General features: G+C 36.5%; 1 protein-coding gene across 5 annotated transcripts in view; it reads right to left on the reverse strand.

Moving 5' to 3' along the window:
• Positions 1-261: 261 nt before the first annotated feature.
• Positions 262-24,122, reverse strand: part of ANO3 (anoctamin 3) — a 93,240-nt gene continuing 69,379 nt past the window's right edge. For all 5 annotated transcript variants that reach the window (XM_064715560.1, XM_064715559.1, XM_064715561.1 and 2 more), the window contains 13 exons: positions 20,927-21,009; positions 19,879-20,019; positions 19,371-19,535; positions 18,307-18,343; positions 16,195-16,306; positions 14,963-15,020; positions 13,417-13,514; positions 11,809-11,954; positions 11,549-11,701; positions 10,673-10,820; positions 9,406-9,486; positions 8,438-8,543; positions 262-7,663 (listed from right to left, as the gene is read on the reverse strand). In XM_064715560.1, coding sequence (XP_064571630.1) covers positions 7,481-7,663; positions 8,438-8,543; positions 9,406-9,486; positions 10,673-10,820; positions 11,549-11,701; positions 11,809-11,954; positions 13,417-13,514; positions 14,963-15,020; positions 16,195-16,306; positions 18,307-18,343; positions 19,371-19,535; positions 19,879-20,019; positions 20,927-21,009 — 1,511 coding nt within the window. In that variant the 3' untranslated portion in view covers positions 262-7,480. The remainder of the gene's footprint in view (positions 7,664-8,437; positions 8,544-9,405; positions 9,487-10,672; positions 10,821-11,548; positions 11,702-11,808; positions 11,955-13,416; positions 13,515-14,962; positions 15,021-16,194; positions 16,307-18,306; positions 18,344-19,370; positions 19,536-19,878; positions 20,020-20,926; positions 21,010-24,122) is intronic.

Raw genomic sequence — 24,122 nt, forward strand, 5'->3', positions numbered from 1 at the left:
TAGAAGAGATTACATTTAAGAAATTGTTAGTCACTAGTCAAAGCAGTATAACATAAATGACTGCAAATTTGAAAACTGAGTCTAGCTGTGCCTTGAGGCCAAAATAATTGACTATTTAATTGTTATAAATTCCTAAGCCAAGTATGACCCTGAAATTACTTTCTTACAAGACTATGGTTTGAATGCTCATGAGCACTCACTTTTCAAGTATACAATTCTTTTAATTATCTTTGACTATTTGGAATAATAAAGCTCACAGCCTTTTTCAAAGATATCCAAGTTTATTACTGAAAAAAAAAGTAATAATCAAATGTGCATGATACAGCTAGTTGCATTTGTAAATGTAAACCTTGATAAAGTAAACAGCATCCCAAAGACAAATTTATGCCAAAAGTGTCTTACAATAGTTAATCAGATTTACAACTTTTTCCTCAGTGAATTCTTTAATTTCTGGGGTACACAGCTGCTTGTAAAAGCAATCTTAAAACACAAAATAAACTGAAAGCTGACATGCTGGAGGAACTTACAGCTTTTGCACAGAAAAGTAGATTTCTCCAAAAATGCTCTCTGATACTGTAAACTTGTTTCAAATATTACTTACAAAGTGTAGATTTATGAGTAGAAAAAATAGCTGAAATTTTGTTCTTACTGCTTACTTAGAAATCAAGTTGTATTTAAACATTACATAAATTTCAAATATATACACATTTTAAGAAATCTGTTATGATCATGATATTGCAAGTTAGCCAGGACTATCAGAGTAAAAAAAATGACTGAAGTATCTTATTCAGTTAGATTTTACATGAGATTATTTCAAAGAACTGAAATTTCAGTGATACTACTCTAGGTAAAAATTATAGCCAACAGTTTGGAAGATTTTTCAATACGAAACTCCAAGTCAATTAAATAGAACAAGAAAAGAAAATGTGATCTGTTTTTTTTTTTTTTTAATTAACAGAGAAATCATCATGTTCTCAGTGGTTAAAATCTCACCAGCTTTAGACTCCACTAGGTTTAATTCTAATTTCTCCCCCTGTTGCATCTGAACAAGTAGCTCATGTCAGTAAGAATGCAAACTCCAGAGAACAGCCAGCAATACAGAGCTTGTATCAAGAAGACAGAATGAGCCAGCAGAACTCACACAAGACCATTCTGAATGCAGTGCAGAGGGAATACACCATTACATTTCAAGACTACATCCCAGTCCTGGATTTAAAAAGTTCATTTCTACAATGGAGTAGTGCAGTGATTTCCCTACTGTTCCTTGTTGTGCCATTAGAACTTTGTGCTGCTGTGGTAATGTGCTATTATGGCGATGCCAAGCTTGTGACAATCCAAATTTCTAGTAAATATGTTTGCAATGGCAATATCAGATAAAAATTGTCAAAAGGAATCCATGGTAGAAATTTAAAAATTATACGACTGTGACAGTTTCCAAGGATTTACTGAAGTCATCATGAGGTTTGCCTTGCTTCCAAATATCCAAAGAAGGGTATTTAGGATGTATGTGCATGTGTAGGAAGAGACATAATGGGAAAAGACTGTGGTGCTTGGGGAAGTGACTAAAAGGACAGGAACAGCACAGGGAGAGGTGCCCCATACTTCCTCACACTGCTTCATCCCACCAAGGCAAACTGATTTGAAAAAAGACTGTTGCGCACTTTCTGCTTTGGCATCTCAGTCAGGGACATCCAAAAAGAGCCTGTAAAAAAAAATCTGCTTTTACAGAATTGCCCTGGAAATGGGACTGTCACCCAGCAGGCAGTGTTCAATAAAACACTGAGGATAAGTAAAGAATAAGCGAAAGGAGAAAAAAAAAAGATCAGGAGGCCTGTCCTCACGCTTCCCATTCTCAAACCCTTATTTTTCAGAGCCGGTTGCAATTCTGGAGCAAAACTTGCTGGGGTGAACAGGAGCCCTTTGCTGCCTGGTGCTCATTCTCACCCTCCACATGCTGGCTCTGAATTTGACCTCAGAAGAACGTGTGTTTTGCAAGTGTGAGGTTGAGTATGAAAGGACTCCGGGAACTTTTGAAGCTACTAGATTTTCTACTACAGGAATATAGGTTAGAATTCACTACAACACTTCCAGAAAGTGTCATTGTATGCATCTTAGTCAGACAAAGTATGCATTGGAAGCAAGTAACAGGTCTGCCTAGAAGAGGAATTCTATTTGAATTCTAGAATCAGTCTTAACATCAAATAATTATTACAAAATGCTGCCCTCATATTTGTTTCAAACTTTGCCCCCAAACAAGCAACATCAGCACTTTATGAGGATTCCAAAAAAATATAATGCTTCTGGAAGTACTACTGCATTGTAAGTGACTACTGACACCACTATTTTCTTCTCTGTCCATTTTCTTAAGAGAAACTAAATAGAAAATGTGGGGTTTTTTTTATTTTCCATCAACTTTATCACATTCATAAGTAGCTGTTTGTATAAAATGAGCTTTATTGATAAGGCTACTACCCAGTATATATAAAAAAATCTAGTTTATAATAGTTTTAATGAAAATTGGTGACATTTACAGGCTAACTATGCTAATTTGCCTCCAAATAAATTGTTACATAATGCAAAAGTTTGCTAAGTCCCACAATGCCATGTAGGACTTGGCAGGTAACTCTAACAGACTCCATAGCTCCAGAAATTCTCTCTGGAAACACTCCCAGTTGGAGTCTGCAGTGAAGGAAGCCACAGCAAGGATGTGCATTACATATATGATTAGACTGATCATCTTAATGGCACATTAAGAATAAAACATCGTCAAAACTCTTGCCTTTCCCCATAGTAATACTTGCTCTGAAGCTATGTTTCCCAAAGTATTTTTCCTTCTGTAGAACTCTTTATGAAGGAAACTTCTGGAAATTTATTAATTTTTCCATTAAGGTATTTATCTACTAACCTTTATGTACCAGTTTGTCTAGATATTTTCCTTTTGAGCTTTCCACAGGACACAAATGAGCCTAACTGTGCTCAGAACACAATTTATGACAAGCTGTTGCTGGAAAAGGCCACGGCTGATATGTATTTCATACTAGTGAAGATATGTACTTTCAAAGAAGCATCTAAGAAAAAAAAAGCTCACTTAATCACTATTGAAATTTTAGCCCTGTCACCATTTTCTCAAATCCTTGAATGAAAACAGGAAAAACCAGAATCGTTAATGCTGGAAAACATCACCAAAATTATCAGGTCCAATCTTTGACCAAGTATCACCATGACAAATAAATCACAACAGTAAGTGCCATGTGCAGTCATTTCTTGAACACACCCAAAGATGATGACCCCACCACCTCCCAGGACAACCTGTTTCAATACCCTCAATGAAAAAATTCTTCTTGATATCCAACCTGCACCTCACTGTGTGCATCCTGAGGTTATGTTCCCTTGTCTTGTCCCTAGCTGCCTGGTAGAAGAGGCTGATTCCCACACCTGCTACAAGCTCTTTCCACCTAGTTGTGGAGAGTGATAGGACTCCTCTGAGCCTCCTCATCTAACTAAACAACCACAGCTCCTTCAACCAATCCTTCCTATGACTTAATCTTTCCAGATGCCTCAGCAGCTTCACTGCCCTTCTCTGGACATGCTCCAGCACCTCAGTGTCTGCCTGAAACTGAGAGGCCAGAACTGGACACAAGTCTCAATGCATGGCTTCACCTGTGCCAGGTGCAGGGGGACAGTCAGCTCCTGCTCCCACCCTGTTTCTGACACAGGCCAGGATGCCATTGGTCTTTGTGCCCACCTGGGCACAGCTGGCTCATGCTCAGCTGCTCCTGGCCAGCACCTCCAGCTCCTTTGCCACTCTACCCCAGCCTGCAGCACCGAAATGGGTTCTTGTGATCCAGGGACAAGACTTGGCATTTGGCCACACTGAGCACTCCACTGACCTGGGCCCATGGATCCAGCCTGTCCAGGTCCCTCTGCAGAGCCTTCAACAGTCCCACCCAACTTAGGATTGGCTGCAAACTCACTGAGGATGCCCTTGATCCCTTTGTCCAGATCATTGATAAGGGACATTAAACAGAACTGGCTCCAACAGAAGTGGTTCCCCTGGGGAACCACACTCCTGACCAGCTGCCAGCTGGATAAACAGCTTTCCCTGCCACCCTCTGGGCATGGCCATCCAGCTTTAACCCAGCTAAGAGTGCACCTGCTGCCACCTTCTCCAGGAGAACGCCATAGGTGACAGTTTCCAAGGCTTTACTGAACTCATCATGAGGTTTGCCTTGTTTCCAAATATCCAAAGAAGGATTCTCAGTCAGTGTGCTGTGGGAGCTGAGTTCAACACTCAGGCAAGCCTTAGCACTCAGTTGTGAATACTCTTAATGCCTCCCTGATTGTAGAGACAAACTTAGGGGAACCTCTCATTAGGACGGGCAATAAAATAGAATTCTTATCTTCCTTTTTTTATTCATCAAAATTCATATCTCATACATTAGGCACAAATTAAGAATAAAAAGTTGTAAGAAATTAGGTGCATCTCATGTATCTGGACTTTGTGCCATTCCTGAAATAGAAATATTTTTTGTCTGAATCAAGATGCAGAATTTGGTTAAGAATAATTAACACATTTTGAACAAATACTTCATATATAAAAAAATCCAGTTGCTCATGCAGTGTCTCTAAGGGCGCATGCATAGAGCAAACTTTCCATAGATTAGATCTGCAATGATCTAAAGCATTTTTGCACAAACTGAGGTTCTAAAGCTTTGTCAAATTTCACAAATGCAGCCTGCATGCACAGTCTAGTCATATTAGTCATTTGTTTGAAAAGACAATATTTAAAATATTAAAAGATCATTCACCATTCAAAAAATACATTATTCCTGAGGACAGTGTGTGCCTTATTATTTAGGAAAATAACGTGCAGTCAATGAAAACAGCATACTGAGCAAAGTCCAGCAAAAAGGTTTCTCTGCTTAAGCAAATGGCTAGACAGTTGATGTCCTCCAAAAGTAAAGGACATACAGAGTGTTTCTCCAAGCTTTTTGTCCTTTCCCAGTGCATAAAATGCACCATGTCAGATCTACATACTTGCCTTTCATACGTTCTTATATCCCAGTGTTGAAAAAAATTAATAATATATATAAATGTAAATCTCAAATACAAAAAGATTGTTTAATGTGGTTTTTGAAGTCCCACTGGAATTTGCCTTGGTATGTATTGACACATGCCAATATCAACAGCAAAACCAAAAAAGTATAAAATAATGTTTCTGATTTTTGCCTGATTTTACTCTGTATCTTTATAACTTGGGCCAGCCAAGACATTTTGTTTTTAGAGAAAATATTACAATGAGCTCATTTGTGGCCTTCTGTAGCATTCAATTTTTATCACAAGCTGGCACACAAATAAAAACTGTGAAACACGGTTACTGCTGTCAAACAGTGTGTGACAGTCCACAGAATGAGACAAAGAAACAATAAATTAAATCAAACCTCGTGACTGTATTAGCACTGAAGAAGAGTGCAGTAATTTTTTCTGATAATGACTTCTGAGGAATTTAATGCACAACCCAGAAGATGAAGGAACAAAACAGCCTTTCCAAAATATGGCAAGCTGCGTTCCATCCGCCCTTTATCACAGAATGAATGGGTAATATACCTGATTTGGCCTGATCTTCAAATTTCCTTCCTCCTTTTATGCCGTACTATAGATACTCCTACAAGTGCCTTGTCTGGTAACAGAACTGAAATTAATCAAGAGAGCTCATGAATGTGGTGAAACAACTGAAGAACTTGAAAGTCTGATGTTAGGCTCTCTGGATACAACAGATCCTATTTACCTACTTTGATGGGCTCTTGACTCTTGAAATTAATTTCAGTGAAATAAAATTATTGTGCTAATAAATGCAAGTGAATACTAAAATCACACTTTTTAATTACACAAGATTAATGTAAATAGCAAAAATTCAGGTCTTTTCATATCTGCCAGCAGTGATTTTGCTGCAGCTTTATCCCTAAAAATAATGTCAAAATTTGTAGACTTTGTAGCTATTGTGCTTTGCTGACTCTTTGTTTTTTAGATTTTCTCATCCAATACAGAAAAGCATTATTTAAAACTGTAGGAGAGAAACAGAACCACTGTAACTCTGTTTATCCATTCCCTTCCCTTCAAGGTATCCCTTAAATTTGTTTAAACATTAAGTGCTTTTCCTGTATTACATAGTATTATAGTAACAGACAATTTCATCACCAAAATGTGACTATTAACCACAAGCAACACTGCAGTATGCTGTTTGCACATAAAAACTGAAATTTGATTCTTCAATGAACATCCACTTTTTTAGTGATTTTATCAAAAAATCCACCCCAAGTGTAAGAAGGCATACTACTACTAATAATAATAATAGTAAATACCGTGTGTGTATGCATTTATATACAATCTGTATACATATTTGCCTGTATCCAGCTCCAATGTTATGACATATTTAGGCCAATAAAAGAAGTGTACATTACTGCAATATTTACTGTTACAAGAAGAACCTTGTTACAAATTCCTCCTCTTCTCCTTCCCTGAAAAAGCAAGCCACAATACTATACTGTGTGTCTCATATATATTGGCAGAAGCTTGCATACTATAAAGATATAATTGTATATGAAGAGAAAGTAATTTGCACTGCATGGGAGTATTTCAAGTTAGCACTCTGTGAAGTCATGGAATCATTGCCCAGGCAGATCAAGAGGAACAGTAACACAGTTAGCATGAAAATGACAGTTCTTTCATGCTGGAAGCGTGTGGAGATGGCCTTTCACACAGAAAAGTGCAAGGACAACTCAACAGCTGTGTAATTTTCAAATAGAAAATTACCTTCTCCTGGTGCTGCTGTTTTCTTTCTGAATTTGGACTTTTTGGTTTTCAACTAGATGTATAAATTAATGACACTAATGTGCAAATTTTAAACTGCATAGTATATATTTAGCAGCCACAGACCCCTTTTTTAGGGTAGGACCACATCCACAATCTCAACAAGAGACTAGGACAAACCTGACAAAACAGTAAGCCTTAAAGATCAAGTCATGGCCACAAAGGCAACAATTGCTCTTTTCTTCAAAGGCATTACAGATGGAGCTGAGCAATCAGAAGCTGTAGAAGTAGTGGATATCACGTAAGTTGGTTTTAGTCATGCCCTTACTCTATAGGTTCACAGGTAATTTTCTGTTTTCATCATGCTGATAGTATGTTCATAAACAGCATGAAAACCCATTGCCTTGTTTTAAACAGTGTTCAGATTTTTACTCTGCACATTTCTGAATGCCAATTATCATTGGAGCTCATCACAGACCAGTTACATGTAAGGCTTTTCATTGACATCACTGGAAACATCCATTTCTCGGTGCCCACCAAAGTATGCAATTGCACTGCCTAGCAAGAACATAAATACACCACCACCAAATCTCACACGGATGCCAGACTGACTTCATTTTGCAACTTCTCTCTCCAATTCCAAAGTGTTTTTGTTGTAGCACTGTAGTGACTAAGGCCATTCATGGTGATACTGTTTCCCATTCTTTTTCCTTTCTCTTTGCAAATGTTCCAGTTCAGCCTCATACATCATTTCCTGGACTAAGTATTTCTCTCTTCTCATTCTGTCACACAAGTCTTTGGGTATGTCTGGAATTAGGTAGGCAATGAAAGACTTTATTCCAAAAACAAGATGCTGAAAAGAAAAACAAAAATAATTGCTTAACATATCAATAAGTATTCCTTTGTAGGACTACGGTTTAGAGCCTAAAAGTCTGTGGCAAAACTGGAACTGAGATTTAATCTGTGACTGAAAGGCAAATCCTTTGGTTTTTTTCTTAATAAAAACACTCCTATGGGAGTAAATGAGTCATCTAAAAGAAATGGGCAAATGCTGAAGTTTTCTAAGAAGGAAAACAAAGAGTAGAGTTGGTGACTTAAATGAAGATGTGACTACAGGATATGCTAGTTTGATCAACAAATGCCAACACTACCTACAAGCAGTCTTTGTTCAGAGCTTATCATGAAAATAGGTGATTAGAGTCCTGGGGAGTATGCAATACGTACTTCAAACTTAGTATATATGTTTCAGCTTTTATATTAACCTAGAATCATGTATCACCTTCCTGACACACATTCTATCTTGTAATAACTGTACCTAATATACACGAAACTTGCATTTCTTCTTTTGCAATAAAATAGGAACGATTGTGCAGGGAACCAATGTGATGGATAAGACGACTGTCAAGGAAATATTATTTTAGAGGAGTTCTACAGCAAGTGCATGCTCTGTCAGTTCTGTTTGAAGTAGCTGATAGTCAGCAGTTTGGGGAACACAATTTTTTTTCCTCTGTCTTGACTGTAATGAACAAACAATTGATTAAAATGACAATTTATTTATAAGACAACTATAAAGAATCAACTCAGACCTATAAAAGGTAGAAAGGGCTTGCTCCCTTGCACAACTAACCTCAAACACTATGATGAAGGCCAGCCGTGCTGCCAGAACATGCCAAAACTGCAAAGTGAATTCATATGGAGTCGAACTCCATGGTGGGGCTCTGTAGTCTCTGTACCTGCAGAGCAAAGAGAAACCCAGTGAGTTACTCTGTGCTCTCTTGAGCAACTAAAACTTTTGACATGGCCAAGGGCTCTCTGATTCATCCCAGATCTGGCTAAAAGGAGAGAAACTGAAGTGAAAGCAGACTTCAAGAGGAGTTAAACTGAAAGGGAGAGCTGTCCAAAATACAGGCTGTTAAATAAAGCTGTTTATGAGACAGTACTTTTTGCTTCCAAAAATCCAGAGCAAATAGTTTCTTTTATTGTTACAAAGCTGTGAGTGTTAAGTGTATTGATTCTAAATTGGTTCTTGTCTTTGCTTACAAGCCTTTGAGAGTCTCCACACAAAGTTTGCATAAATGAAATATGATCCTAATTTAAACTAATGCTTACTGCAAACCTAAGTCAGAAAACAGAAGTGTGCTCATGTCCTATTTCATTTTTATGCTGTATTTCTTATGTTCATCTTGCATAATTGCTTGCAAGAATTGTAATCTCAATCTGGTTTAGAGAGGTAACAAAAATTTTAATTGTGTATTTTAATTTATTGACTTGAGAATGCTTAACAAAATTGAAATGAGGATTTTTACCCTTCTTGGCAGCTGGTAAAACAATTATATTAAATAATTCATAGAGACATGAAAGATAATGGCTTGCAGGGGTCCTACAAAAACTTCAAACACAAATTTCCAGTATGTTAGCAGTGTATCTTACCACACACTCTTTGTACCCAAGGACTCCATGTTGAACAAACATGAACTCCAATGCTTTTAAGGGCAAAAAAGGAATGCCAGCAATTTCAGCACTAATAACAGTTAATTTACTGTCTGCATTAACGTCCATGCCTGTATTGTAATAAGTGAGAGCAAGGAAACGTACCGACAGTATCCTGAGTATCCCATCCCAAGTTCACTCAAATCAAATACTGACAAGCTGCTGTTGACATATCCTTTTAAGCATCTGAAAGAAAAAGCCATATGGGCAGCACTTGCTTCATAAAGTGGCTATACAATAAACATCCTGTATGTAAACATATTCTGCTATCAGATACTCTGAGCATAATACTTTACTTGCTTATCAGGACAAAAGCAATTCTGAAATTCATGCAGAGAAGCAAATTTTACTGGAAAAAAAGGACTAACAACTGTTTCAGCTATAGCACTGTTTAAGCCTATTTTCAGCACTTCTTATGGTTTTGCTTCTTACCTGCTGGGAGATATAAACAAAAATTGTTGCTACAATGCTTTTAACTGTTTTCTAAAATTACTGATCTTTGAAACATGGATAGAAAGGCAGAGAGCAGAATAATTTAACACCCTTGCAGACTTGGCCACCAATAATGCAGCATATACAAAAAATAACATGTTTTATGAGTTTTCATCAACAGTAATATGAACAGTGTATATATACCAAACACTTACATTAAAGGCAAAAATGTATTACTATTAATTACAGAAATTATATAAATATATTGATTTATGACTGTTGGAGTGAATTTTTGCTGTTGCTTGAAAAGCACACAGACATGAAAGATATCCAATCTTCTTTAAATCTGTCTTGTAACAACTAAAGCACATTTGAAAGTCAAAGAAGATATAAGAAGAGATGCATGAGGAATCCTTTTACAATCCTGGATCTTCTGGTTTGCTGTAATACCTCAAAACCACTACTGACAAAAGAACTACACAGTTCTCTCTTAAACGGGTAGGGTGCATCAAGCACTAACATTTTTCTGATAGTGTCTCTTTTCTTCCTATCCCATCTCACTATTTTTACCCTTAAACTCTCTTTTCCTGTGACAGCTCAGGAAGAGTAAATCACTATTTTTGGGAGCATATATGCGTATTTGGGAATGCACTGGGAGAAGACAGCATAGACCTACTGCAGAGAAGAGGAAAAGCTTTTCTAGAAAAGATCTGAGAACTGATGCAATGTACAGACTTTTTTTGTTTGCATTCAGGAGGGAAGAGATGGTTTTCCACTTCTATAAAGAGCTATTCTGCAAACTCTTTGGACTTACTCTTCAGATCTGGGAAGGTTTGCACAGGTGTAAAGAAATATATCTGATATATGTTATCATAGAAATACAGCAGTAAATTGTGTTCCACTCAAAAATACATGTATATATAAAGAATATCCTAATTACTTTTCTTGTCTGTACCCTTGATCTGTACAGGGACCATATTTGTATGCATAGACAAAACGTGGAATGTAATCAGAAGTAATGGCAATAACAAAGGCATTGGTGATGACAGCCAGAACTCCAATTCCTTCCAGAATTCCATACCAAATACCTAGAAACAAGAGAAATTTCAACAAAATAGTCAGTTTTTTTATAGTCATATTGAGTCATATCAGTGATAATAAAGTCATTATTAGTCATACTAATGACTGATAATTAATATACTAATGACTAATAATTTAATGACTATTAAATTTAATAATTTAATAACTAATGACTAATAATTAGTCATACTAATGACTAATAGTTTTCCTTTCTTGTAGAGAATGAGTTATGAGACAGAAAAAGTAATCAGATGAAGCCATGTCCCCACATTGCAGCCACCACCCGTGCCACCCAAATGAAATCTTACAATAGGGCACACCCTGCTGAGAAGATAAGCCAAGCAACAAAGCCATAACAAGTTGTTATGAAGGCCAAATAGGAAGTTCTGGAAAGAGATTTCTTATTTAATTAAATTTAATTCAGTCCTTTTATTTAGCTTCTAAATTCAATTTATTTTAGACCTAGAGTTCCACAAATCAGAAGCCTGAAATAATTTTAGCCTGTTTCCAATATTCAAATTATAACAATTCCTTATTGTAAATGGGAAACAAACTTGAGGAATCCTCTATGCAAATCAACCAACTATTTCTTTGTTGCCAAAAATGAAAGCTGTCACTGAAATCTGTTGGTTATGTCACCATCCTGACACATGAAATACTTCAGGGGTGGAGCTGTTCTCAAGAGGAAAACCCAAAGAGATGGTAGCTGGCAGTGGCAATCACTGGGTTTTCTCACCTATATCTGTTGCTCTTGCAGGCATGGGTCTTCGCCACTGAGTGACAAACTTGTATGCATCTAATCTGATTTCTATGATGTTGTTGAGCAGTGCCAGGAGAGGTGCCAGGGGGAAGGCAGCCACAAAGATGGTGGTAAAGCCAAACTGTAAAACTAGACAGGCATTTCCGTGGTTAGAAATTGGAAATTCAAAAAAATCTTATAACGTGCAACATAGTTCTACCTTCTGAAGAAAACCAACACCTCCCAGATTTGCTCACCCATCTCTAAATATTCGTCCATTAAACCATGGAGATTCATAGGTTGCAGATTCCAGTCTTTTTCCCATTGAGGTAGAGAAATTTTATTCTCCATTGACTGCCCTCTTCTCTTCATTTTGCGTCGTGACCACCAATTCTGTAATAAACTTTATTAGATAAAGAGAGTATTAATGACTGTATCTGCTCACAGATCTAAAATATGTTCTTGTACTGTTCTGAAATAAACAGCCCTGTTTTGAACAGCATCTGAATGATTACTTAAATATTTTATGGAAAATTTTACAATATCCTCTTAGATATAATGCAAAGAACTTACAGAAGATCTCATAATTCTGCATTATTATTTTAATTGTCTTTAATGTAGCATGTTTTGCATTGTATAAATAAGCTTTTCAGAATATGGAACATGCTTGCATGGACTTTTTTTTTATTTTGGTAGGATTTACCTGAATGACTAAATAAAAAAAAAATTTAAAAATCATGCATAGCAAGAGCACTAAAAAATAAATAATGCTTTATTTCAATCCTGTAAAAGACAAACCACGTCAGTGGAACCCAGTAAAAATACCATAGTAAAACACACTGAATAGTAGAATACATATATTTTTGAACAAATGTAAAGGTCTAGATGTTCTACAGAATACTTCTCTTCTTAAAGCAGGAAAAAGCATTTAAGGAGGTGTTGCTGTATGTGGAAATATTTAAGACTATTCTTCATAAAGCTGTGCAAAATCTTTTCACAAAGGAGTCATAAATATTATGGAGATAGGCTCATGAATTAAAATGTTATTTAAATGAAAAATATTATCTAGTACTGACACATGGGCTAACGAAAGGCTTCTATTTGTTTCTAGATAATATGGAAGAGAGATTAAGGATGGGAAATAACTTTCTTGTAAGTGTTTTCATAAAAAGGCTGCTCTTTTTTCTCTCAAGCTAATTTAGTGTTTGGCTCTTGATCCCTCTTGTTACTGAAAGAGCAGTTTTTGTTTGTTTGAAAGATAAACAGTTGCCTATGTTGCAAACAATGGTTTTGTCAAAACAAAACATTTATTTCCGTAACAGAACATAAGCATGTTCTAAAATAAATTTTAGACAAGGTTAACATCCTGCTTGGCTGAGAAGACAGGAAGCCTGGCAGTTAAAGTAGGTTTCTTAACTTCAAAAATCCTCATTCCACAACATACAGTACACTGTCCCTCACGTGCAGAACAATTGCAAATTGCATGTTGTGAGCAAAATCCTTTCTAACATATTTTCAAGGCTGAGACTTTAATTTGATCAATATTTGATGATCAATATTATACAGGAAACATATTCTTACCGTTTCAAGAGAAGTGTAAGACTCTTAGCTCATTAGTCATTTCAGAGGCTGAACATCTCTGTATTATGGAAAATGAAATCCTAATAAACAACTGAGATGCTTAACACACCCTGAGAATCTTTATCTCTGAGTGGAAGACAATGCTTTCCTTGGGAATAAAGTGACAATATCTGAGGTGGAATGAGTGAAAACATTCTCCAAACATAAAACCACTTCTCCCTAGCACTGAATCAGGCTAACATGGATTTACTGGTTTTAAAATGAACTTTAACATCTGAACTTACGGATAGCCTAGTTCCATGAAGTTGTTCCACATTTGTTTTAAAACCATAATAACTCCCATTTGTAAGCACAGATCTATCAAGCAGCCACTAGGATGACACTGAAATAAAGTGGAAGAGATCAACAGCTAAAATCAGAGAATTCATTTATTTTTATTTGTTCAGATATTTTTAAGTATGTGTGTTTAAAAACATTATTTGCCATCTGCAGAAATATTAAAAGAAATGTTAATAAAATAAAAATTAACGGACTTCAGCTGAACTACCTTCAGACATATTGTCAGATATTAGATCATACTGGCTAATTTAAAGGTATGTGTGCTAGATTTATGATAAATGATAGAGACTGTTTCAATTAGACCAATAAGTACTTACTCATTTCAAAAAAATGGAGCAATATTTCATCTGCAATAATCTAAGTCTAAAGAAAGACTTAATTAGCAGAATTTCTGCTACTGATATGTTATCTATATATCTCTATCCTTGTGTGTGTGTGTGTGTGTGTACTGCCATGTTAAAATGTTAAGTAATTACAGAACTATTTTTCAATTAATTGACTACAAAGTTATAATATCTTACTCTTTGACTACCAAGCTGCAGTAGAAGTAGTTTGATTTTCAGAGAAAAGAAGAAACTTAAGCATGCTGGTAAGTTGCAATTCTAACAGTCTAGTTAAATTTTGAAAATACTATTCATCTTCCTCTAGAACTCTATAAAATTATAGATTATTTTGGGTTGGAAAGGATCCCTTAAGGTGATCTAGTCCAAACTTCTGCAGTAAGTGTGGCCATTTTCAACTAAAGGAGTCCCATCCAACCTGACTTTGAATGTTTTCAGGGATAAGACATCCATCACCTCTCCAGATAACCTGTCCCAGTGTTTCATCATCATCTTCATCATCATATTTTAAAAACCTTTCCTTACACCTAGTCTAAACCTAGCCTCTCTTAGTTTAAAATCAGTAATCCTTGCCCTGTCTCAACAGACCCTACTAAAAATTTGTCCCCTTCTTTCCTTGAAGCACCTTTAAGTACCAAAAGGCAGTAGTAATGTCTCCTTGGAGCATTCTCTGCTCCAAGCTGAGTATCTCCAACTCAGCCTGCCTTCATAGGAGAGCTGCTCCAGCCCTCTGATTCGTTTTGTGGCCCCATCTCTGGGCCCATTCCAAAAGATCCATTTTTTTTCTGTGCTGAGAGAAATTAAGCAAGTTGATTAAAAAGCTGATGGCTTTATATTTATGTCCTCTATCCAAAAATCCCAAATACCAGGAGATTCCAATCTCACAGGAGTCACAGTGCGTGTGAGGTAAGGGTCTATTACTGATGGCTTTTCCCTAAGACAGACAGAAAGAACTTGTGTGCCTTAGGCACAGTCACTCAGCACACTGGAGAACACAGAAGGAAAAATCCATCTCCTGGATCCTATCCTTTGCTATAAACTAGAGTTTAATATTTGCTGTGCTTGGAATAATAAAATCTTTAAACTGGGCTTCAGCCACCGCCTTTTTACTCATGGAAATATCACAGGAGCAGAAAACAAGATTGTTTACCTCTTCCAGCCTCCATCTGTTAAAAAGCTTGTTGTACTTTCCTGGGCGGCCTGCAAATCTGGAAAATAAGATTTCTGTTTCTCAGTGGACATTCCAGAAACACCCTGTATCAGTAGTTGTTTCACAACATCCAGTGAATTCAGGAAATACCAACAGAATAAATCACACAGGCTTAAATCTAGTGTAGGATATGGAAGTTTCAGAATGCAAACAAAGACCGTCATTTTGCAAATGATCCTAAACTTTTATTATGTCCTGAATAAAAATCCTAGCTTCAGAGATTTTAGATGTTAGCTATTCAAACTCTAATCTACTTCAAAGAAGTCAAGCCAGCCACTACAACTAATGGGAATTAACTGCAGCACAGGGATCTGCTTGCCCATGTGAAGTGTACACTTGATTTGTAAAGCAAATCCCAGCTCTTGATGACCTCAATGAAAGTTATAAAAGAAAGAAACCCATGCCTGGTCCTGTTAGGTACAGAAGAGTGCAATACAGACAGAAATTTTGGCATTGATGGTGAATACCCCACTGAATGCAACAAACAGATTCTTACGAACAGTCTTTACCAGGCTTTTTTTGTTTCTCTGCTTTTTGTTTTTGTTAGGTTTTTTTCCAAGCAATCCTGAACTGAAATTATACTGTAAAACTTTACAGAAGATACCCTGAAATGTTCTGTAGGTTCTGCAGGAATGGTACGTGTGATTATTACAAAATTCAACTGAAGATGAAGTAAGGTTACATCTGTGCTGTATCTCATGCTCTAATCTAAAGATACACATAAAAATTAGAGCCAGAATTTTTGCTTCCTGCTCTTGTATAGCTTTTGCCAGACAATATTTAATATTTACAGAAATGCATTATTGGAAATGTAACTCCAGCAGAATAAACAAGAAAATATTAATAAAGCCTATTAACACAGGGCTAAATACAGACCCACATCTAGGAAGTGACTGCATTTTCAAAAGTTCTGCCTTCTTATTTAGTAAGAAAGTTACTGTACATTCCAATAAAAAGTAGAATTTTTACTCTCCAGTTTCATGAGTAAACATTACAATGGTCCAACCCTTCCATATATTTAGAAATAGATTTTAATTATGCCCAGAAACCAACTCATACCTAAACCTTACAGTCCATACTGTCCCTGTATTTTCTTCAAATCTACAGAATTATTGAAGATTTTGAGTTCTGTGCAAGTTTTCTTTTAAGTGCAATTGGCAAACATAACTTACCTGCCAAGAAAAAAGGCGATGTAGAAGATGGAGCTGTTCAAGTTGACAAACTGGAAGAGGAACATTTTCAAGGCAAAGCTGTTTTCCCACTCAGATTCTGTTCTAGGGTGCTCTTCAAAAAGACACAACATACATTACAGAAACAAAAATGAAATTGAGTTATGCATAAGTTTGCTCACAAATCAATCAATATTAACAAAACAAGTGATGGTTTTAAATCATGGTGCCCCATCATGTTGCCATTGATTTCTTTTCATTGCCCCAGCTTGGACTACGTTGTTTCTATGTGGAAGCAGAAGATAGGAACCCCTTGGTCCAGCATAAATCATAATACTATGGGAAAATACCTGTTTCACTTCCATGAAAAAAAACTGGAAACCAGTGTGAATTTTTTATCTTAAGATGAAAGATATCTTGATTCAAAGAAAAAAACTCACCACAAAAAATCCCCACAAAACCCAACCAAACTCCAAAACAAACAAAACCCAAACCAACCCAACCCCCCCCCAAAAAACTTGAAAGCACTTGGAATCAGTTGAGCTGCCCAGGGAGCAGAGGTCAAAGAGTCACCTAAAAGCTAGCTGATTTCTCATCCAAGCTCCTCACCCTCTAAATACTTCTGTAAAACCTTTACTTCATCCTTAGGAGTTCCCTTTCATAAAGCTTGAGGAGTGCCAAACAGTTTATAATTCAGCGAGGAAAGGACAGAGGCTCTCTCTTGGCTTCTTTTGGAAAGAAATGTAGAAACGTGTAGTAGGGCTACAAGTGCTCTATGTGTGTCTACACTGCCTTGGATATCTTTCCTTAAGATTATTTATGTCTGAATTAGAATTTGGTCATAATGTTTACAAATTAATTTTTACAAAATCCATCTTTGATAGACATATCAAAGTTGGAATACAGTACATTGGCAAAAATTTTAAAGCACATGAGTTGTAAAAGCATATGAGCTGTAAGTTAAAACTTCCTGGATTTGTCAGTTAAAATTTGTTCTACTTAACTACCCTGGTCTACTGATGACTAAATTTGGATAGAAATATACAGGATACTACTAGCTTTACATAGAGACAGTTGTCTCCAGAAGGGTGTGCTTTTCTGATGTAAAACACCTTAGCAAGAAGAATGAGCTACCTATCTGAAACACCTAATGCTCCTTTATATTTAATTCAAGAAATCTTTTTTGCAAAAATTCTTTCAAGTATTTTGGGAAAAAACTGCTTAAACACTTAATTATTTTCTTTCCCATTCTGTGACCTGTAACAATACAAAATACTTTAAAAGGAATAGAAATAATTTTGATATGAAAGAATACTTTAAAATATTTTAAGAATTCAAGTAAGTTGGCGATAAATTCTGAATTTTTCTAGCCTGTTCTATTGCCTCTTAGGTGAAGCACTATAAAGCTTTGAGCACCTCGTTTAACACTTTAACCAAAAGAGGGAGCTGTGGAATTTAAGCAGCCAGCTGGCATTTAACCAAGACAAAATTACTTGCATATTTTGACATGGGCTAAAAGTGAGCATGTAAAATGAAACACTAAATAGTAACACATTGACACAGCCAGAGATCTTAAATTCTATCTTTGTTTTCTTGTTTTCTATAAGCTAGAAAGCTTTATATCTGTGATTGAATCATGACTAGAGGCTTCAGTATAAAATTTTAATGTTACCAAATTGGAGCTACTATAAAATTCATGACTCAACATTTTTATCTGGGACAACTTAATTTTATCTTAACCCATTTTTTTTCCATCTGAAAGATCAAATTAAAACTTAATAAAAAATAAACCAAGAACTTGGGGAAAATAGAAAAACCTCTTCAGCATGCTAAGAAAGAATAAGTTTTGACTTTTGCTTCAAAATAAGATTACTATTTTTCAATGTATACCACGAAACATTAAAAGTAGAAGAACAAATTCCTTAGTTTTATTTCCTCACTGAAATACTAATGTATTTTCTTTCTGTGATATTTCTCACTTGCTTAGGGAAATGCCAGAAATGTACTTCACAGATCAATTTTTCAAAACACTTCTTTGAAGTTAAATAAAGAAGTATACTATAAAGGTATATGCCACAGCCATCAAGAACCACACCATTATAAAGACCTACATACCTAAATCTGTCAGGAGATAGGCAACTTTTTCATACACCTAAAAAAGAAATGAAATGGTGTAAGTACAGGACATCCTGGCTGTAGTGATGACAAATCCACACTGAAAACAAGCATCAAAGCATGGTATTCTCTTGCTCTATAGCATCAAGGTAACACAGTTCAGTTTTCCTTTGCTGAGGATATCAGCCTTGTACCAAAAACTTTTCTCTCTATATATTGACCATCTCAAGTTTTTATTTTAAATGTCATGTAGCCCCAGGCAATTGCCGACTCCGAAATACATTTCTGACAGTACACTACAAATAGCAAGTTATTTTGGATAGCTTTGCTTGTTCACTTGAATATACATTTTATGATGTGGAGTGATCATACATAATAACACAAATAACTAGAGGACTCTGATTGGAAGAATTATTTCTTATTGCAGCAAGTGCAATTCCTTAAGAGAACTAAAAGCCAATGTTTGCTGGGTTATTATTCCTTTTTATCTGTTTGTACTTGCATGGGAACAGAAAGATGATGAATAATAAAGCAGCTGAAATAACAGAGTTTCTGTCCATGTAATGCTATAGGAGCAAATGATTAAACCTGTGCTGTTACATGACAGAAAAAAGCTAATACCAAAATCACATATCACAGTGATTCCAGGACTGTGCAACACTGATATCACAGCTGCATTTTAATAAGAAGTCATTAATCAAAAACAACCTAGAAACCAAATTCTCAGTCAAGAAAATAATGTAGTTCAAATTAGAACTACATCTCAAATTAGAGATCTATTGCAAAAGGTAATATTAAAAAAATACAAATGTAAAAAGCAGCAATCTATACCCTTGTAACTTGGTGACATAAGCGAAGATGTGCAGTGACAAATCAATGAGGATTTAGATAAAAACATTAACAAACATTGTATCAGAGGAGAAAAATCCACTGCAATACTAGCTTCAGATACTGCTACCTGAAAAAGCATGAACATGTATATATCTAACACATGGGTAACTCAGTAAGCTTTTAAAAATTAGTCTTTTAAATTAATTGTTGTTTTAAAAGAACAGAAGACTTACAACATTGAGTGACATGATGATCATAAAATTAATACAGACTCCAGTGCCAGATGTTGCAAACTGCCAATACTTCTTGATGAAATACCACTTGAAAGAAGCAAACTGCTCCATGGCTACCAGTCGATACACCACAACTGCAAACACTGCAGTAAGGACCAGTGAAATCTACAGATATGTATTTATGAGCAGAAGTATTAGAACAAAAGGAATCACATCTGAAATTATATCTGCTGAAATAATAAAACAAGTGTTTTAAAGACTAATATTTGTTTTGGAGAGCAGAATCTGAGAGAACAAAAAAAACTAAGATGAGTTACAGCATTTCTTTACTCTTCTTTTCCAATATAATTATACTCCATCTTGGGAAACAAAGCAGTAAGACAGACAAGCAGTTTTGCCTATGTTACGTAAATCCACTAATCTTAATGAATGCACTCATGCTGAGTTACTATTTACATCACAGTAAGATGAATTACAATACAACAGTTCTAATATTATGAAACATCACCATGAAGAATATTCCTGAGACAGACACCATCAGTCGACTGAGCTTATCAGGGAAAGGCTGAAAAGGTTCGGGTTTTCCTGTGATGGGATTTACTCTTTCCACTTGGGAATATTTAGCTTCAAACTGGGGACGCAGCTCTTCCTGGAATGACAGGGTGGATTCCATTTGTTGTATTACTAATTTCTTTCAAGGATCAGACATACATGTAGAACATTATACTGATAAGGATCATTTTTCATAATGCTGCAACTCAAATACCTAAATCATTTGCTCTTTTGAAAATCCAAAGAACAGAAACCACAGGAGCCTTCCCCACTATGTGAGGGTGTTAAAAAGAATCATGGGTCATATTGCTGACTTAGACACTAGATTGTCTACGAAAATTGGTAACAAAACTATAAATTAGGGCCACTTAGAATGGTGTTGTTTGTGTTATGAGAGCATTTATTAAAAATAGCCACCAGCTTCTATCTACCCATCCACAGAAAGCTGCAAAACAAGTGAAGTCTATAGACTTAAACTGCAATTAAATCACCAATACAGGTAAACTACAACTATGCTGACTAGTAATTTATAGAATAAAATAAATTATTATTGCTGATGCTGATAACAGAATGTTCAAGGATAGGTTATGCCTCTCCAAGGATACAAAATCTAGTTTCTGTCTTGTTGCTTGTCTTGGTCTTATTTTTATGCAGGATCAAGAATTTCCAGAACAAGAAACCATGGAACTGAAAGGCATCTGTACTGACATCAGAAGCAGCTACTGTCCTCTGTATTTGTACAGTATTACAAATACAGGAAGTATTTGCACTCAGTTTTTCCAAGGATACTTTTAATAAATGTACAATTATATTTGGAATTATAATGTTAGTTGCAAAAAGCAAAGTATCCTTGTACAATCTCAAGCATACCTTTGTATTCTGCAACTAGTGCTACAAATATGATCTGAATGACCAACTCAGATGACTAACATTCAATATGGATTGATACTGAGACTAACCATGCTGATAGCATGGTTTACATGTAAACTTCTATTTCTTCTTACCTCTTCATCTTCCCAGTCTATGAGGTCCCAATCATAAGTCAATACAGCTCTCCGTCTTTTCCAAAACTCCAGAAAGACTGTTGCTGCGGAAAACAACTGTACTTTAACTACAGGAGGGGAAAGGGCCATGCACATCTTAAGAAAATCAGCAATGTAACATATCATTAGCCACTTTCTGACAGTTTTCCTCATAGAATCTGAAAACTCTAAGTAGCTTCAGGATAATCCCTGTTAAATTTAAAACAGTACTTAACAATGTTTATCTAAGAAACATATTTTTGTTGTCTGCAGTAGCTGTACAGAAATAGGCACCTGACAACATGAGACACTGTCATCCCTTTAAATTCATCATTTTGCTTTTCATTTTATTCAACACGTAGAATCTTCTCTTGAAGAAACAAGGAAACACATATACAATGATATCTATTAATAAGGACCCATGAGCTATCTCCTTCTATTCAGTTCAAAGAAGAACCTCACTTCTTTCCCAGCTATACCAGTTTTATACTGTAGCAGTCTTGCTACTAGAATAATTCTTTAGACAATTATTTCTAATAATTCTTAGGTATGAGACCATAATCAGATTTTCTATACACTTAGGGGTTTGGATAAGATAATTACACCTAATAATTAACTCCAAATTTCCAAAACACTGTTGTCTGCCACTGAGGAGAGGTAACCTTGCTTAGGGTGTGACTCCTGACAAAACACAGAATTGTCCAACTGTTCTTTGAAAAACAATGAATTCAAATAGGAAGTAGGAAAATTTGCTTCCTTCTAGAAAACCAACTGCTCAAAAGAAGGACTTCTAACTCAAAATAAACAGGAGGGTCACATATTCCTACCTTTATCTATATTTCTGTACTATGCTTAATATCTTTTTGGGTTTCTATACATACTTGATAATAATTAGTTATCATAATTAGTTATATATTATACCAATATCTACATAATTATGTATAATTTATATAATATATACTCTTCACATTGCTCTTAACAGTGTTGCATACAAAGAAGCTAAGCTGGGAATAACACACACTCAACAAAAAAACCCAAATGAACAAGTTAATAGAACCAGCCCTTATTCTCTCTGGCCCCTGCCCGAAACAAAACATCTAAAATAAAATTTTTAAAAAAAGAAAATAAAACACAAACCCTCTAAAAAAATCACTCATAGGAAAAAGTATAAGAAAGTAGGCGAGGCTTGCAGACAAAAGAAATAAGCTACTATTTTCAGGTATAAATCTCCTTCATTCAGGTGGTGAAATACCCACATACATGGACAGCCAAATAATTAATGACACTGAAGAATAACTAATGATGGAATTTACTGTTCTGTCGTATGAGAGTTCATGCGTGGGAGTTAAAAAGTGGATCATCCCAATCTGCTTCATATATAGAAAAAGTACCCCTCACCAAAACCTCACTGAACAACATATGCTGAACAGCAGACCTACCACAATCATGTGACTTCAAGGTGAGGTTTTCTCATTCTTCTCAATCTAACATTTGAAAAATTAATGCTTAATACACAGTTTCCAGTTTTGTACTGCAAAAGAAGTTTGCACACAAATTCAGCCTCATTCATAACCTCTGGACTGATTTGGTTTTCAATTTGCTCCTGGCAGCATTCACATGACACTCACTGCTCAAGGCCACAAGATATTATCCATCAACTTTCCAAGTTAATTGTAAAAATTCTAATTCTTCACAAGGCAGCAGAAATCTTTGGCATGCTCTTAGAATTGCTATCTGCCCAGAAAACATTGCCTTGAGAACACCATCCATATATGTTTCATGACCTCACTCCATAGTACCTTGGATTTGAATTATCAATGTGGTTTTGATTTATTCCCTTCTGAGTATGAGGTCTGTTTATAGAAACATGGAATTTTCTTACGAAATGAAGCTTTTGTTCCAGAATCATGAAATGTGAAATGGGTAAGATTGGAAGGGAGTGGATCATCTGGTCTAACCTCCCTGTTCAAGGAGGGTCATCCAAGAGCATATGGCACATGACTGCCATATGCTGACTGAGATATTGAAGAACAGGCAGTTCTTGAATACCTTCAATGAGGGAGACTCCACAGCCTCTCTGAGCAGCCTCTTTCAGAGCAAGCAGGAGAGAAGTCCTTCCTAATATTCAGGTGAAAATTAATGTGCATTAATTTCTGCTCATTGCATCTTGTCCTATTGTTTGGCACTAAGCAGACTCTTAACACCCTCCCTTTCAGATACCCAGATATATTGATGAGATCCCCTCTGTCATCTCTCCTCAAGGATGAACAGGCCCAGCTCCCTCAGCCTTTCAACAACTCCAGGAGCTCCTTGTCTTTCTTGACATGAGGAGCCCAGAGCAGGACACAGAGCTCCAGATGCGCCTCACCAGGCGCTCCAGATGTGCCTCACCAGGCACTCACTCCAGATGTGCCTCACGAGGGCTGAGCAGGGCATGCTGCTGGCCCATGGACAATTTGTCATCCACCAGGACCCCCTGCTCCTTTTCCACACAGCTGCTGCCCAGCAGGTCAGCCTGTACTGGTGCATGGGCTTGTTCCTCCCCAGGTGCAAGACCCTGCATTTCCCTCTGTTGAATTTGACACAGTTCTCTGTCCATCTCTCCAGCCTGTTGAGGTCCCTCTGAAGGGATGCACAGCACTCTGGGGCCATTTCTCCCATCTTTGTGTCATCAGCAAACATGCTGAGGGGGCATCTGCACCTTGGTCCAAGTCATTGATGAGTAAGTTACACAATACTGGGACCAGTATTGAACCTTGGGGTACACCAGCAGTGACAGGCCTACAGCCAGACCCTCTGCCAATGATTTCAGTTCTCTGGGATTGAGGTGAGGCTGATTGTTAAGCAGTTTCCTGGGTCCTCCTTCTTTCACTTGAAGATTTGGATGACATTTGCTTCCTTTCAGCATTTGGGAACCTGTCCTGATCACCAAGACCTTTCAAAGACGTTTGCAAACAGCCTAGCTTTGGTGTCTGCCAACTCTTTCAGCACTCATGGATGCATCTTGTCAAGGCCCATGAACTTGTGGATGTCAAGTTTGTCTAAGGGTTCTCTCACCCAGTCGTGCTTGAGCAAGGAACCCAACCTTCTTTTACCCTGGGCAGCTGGGACAGAGATTCCTGGGGCTGGTCATGTCAGGGAAGACCAATGCAAAGAAGATGCTCAGTAGCTCTGCCTC

Source organism: Zonotrichia leucophrys, chromosome 5 (genome assembly GCF_028769735.1).
Source record: "Zonotrichia leucophrys gambelii isolate GWCS_2022_RI chromosome 5, RI_Zleu_2.0, whole genome shotgun sequence".
NCBI classification, from domain to species: domain Eukaryota; kingdom Metazoa; phylum Chordata; class Aves; order Passeriformes; family Passerellidae; genus Zonotrichia; species Zonotrichia leucophrys.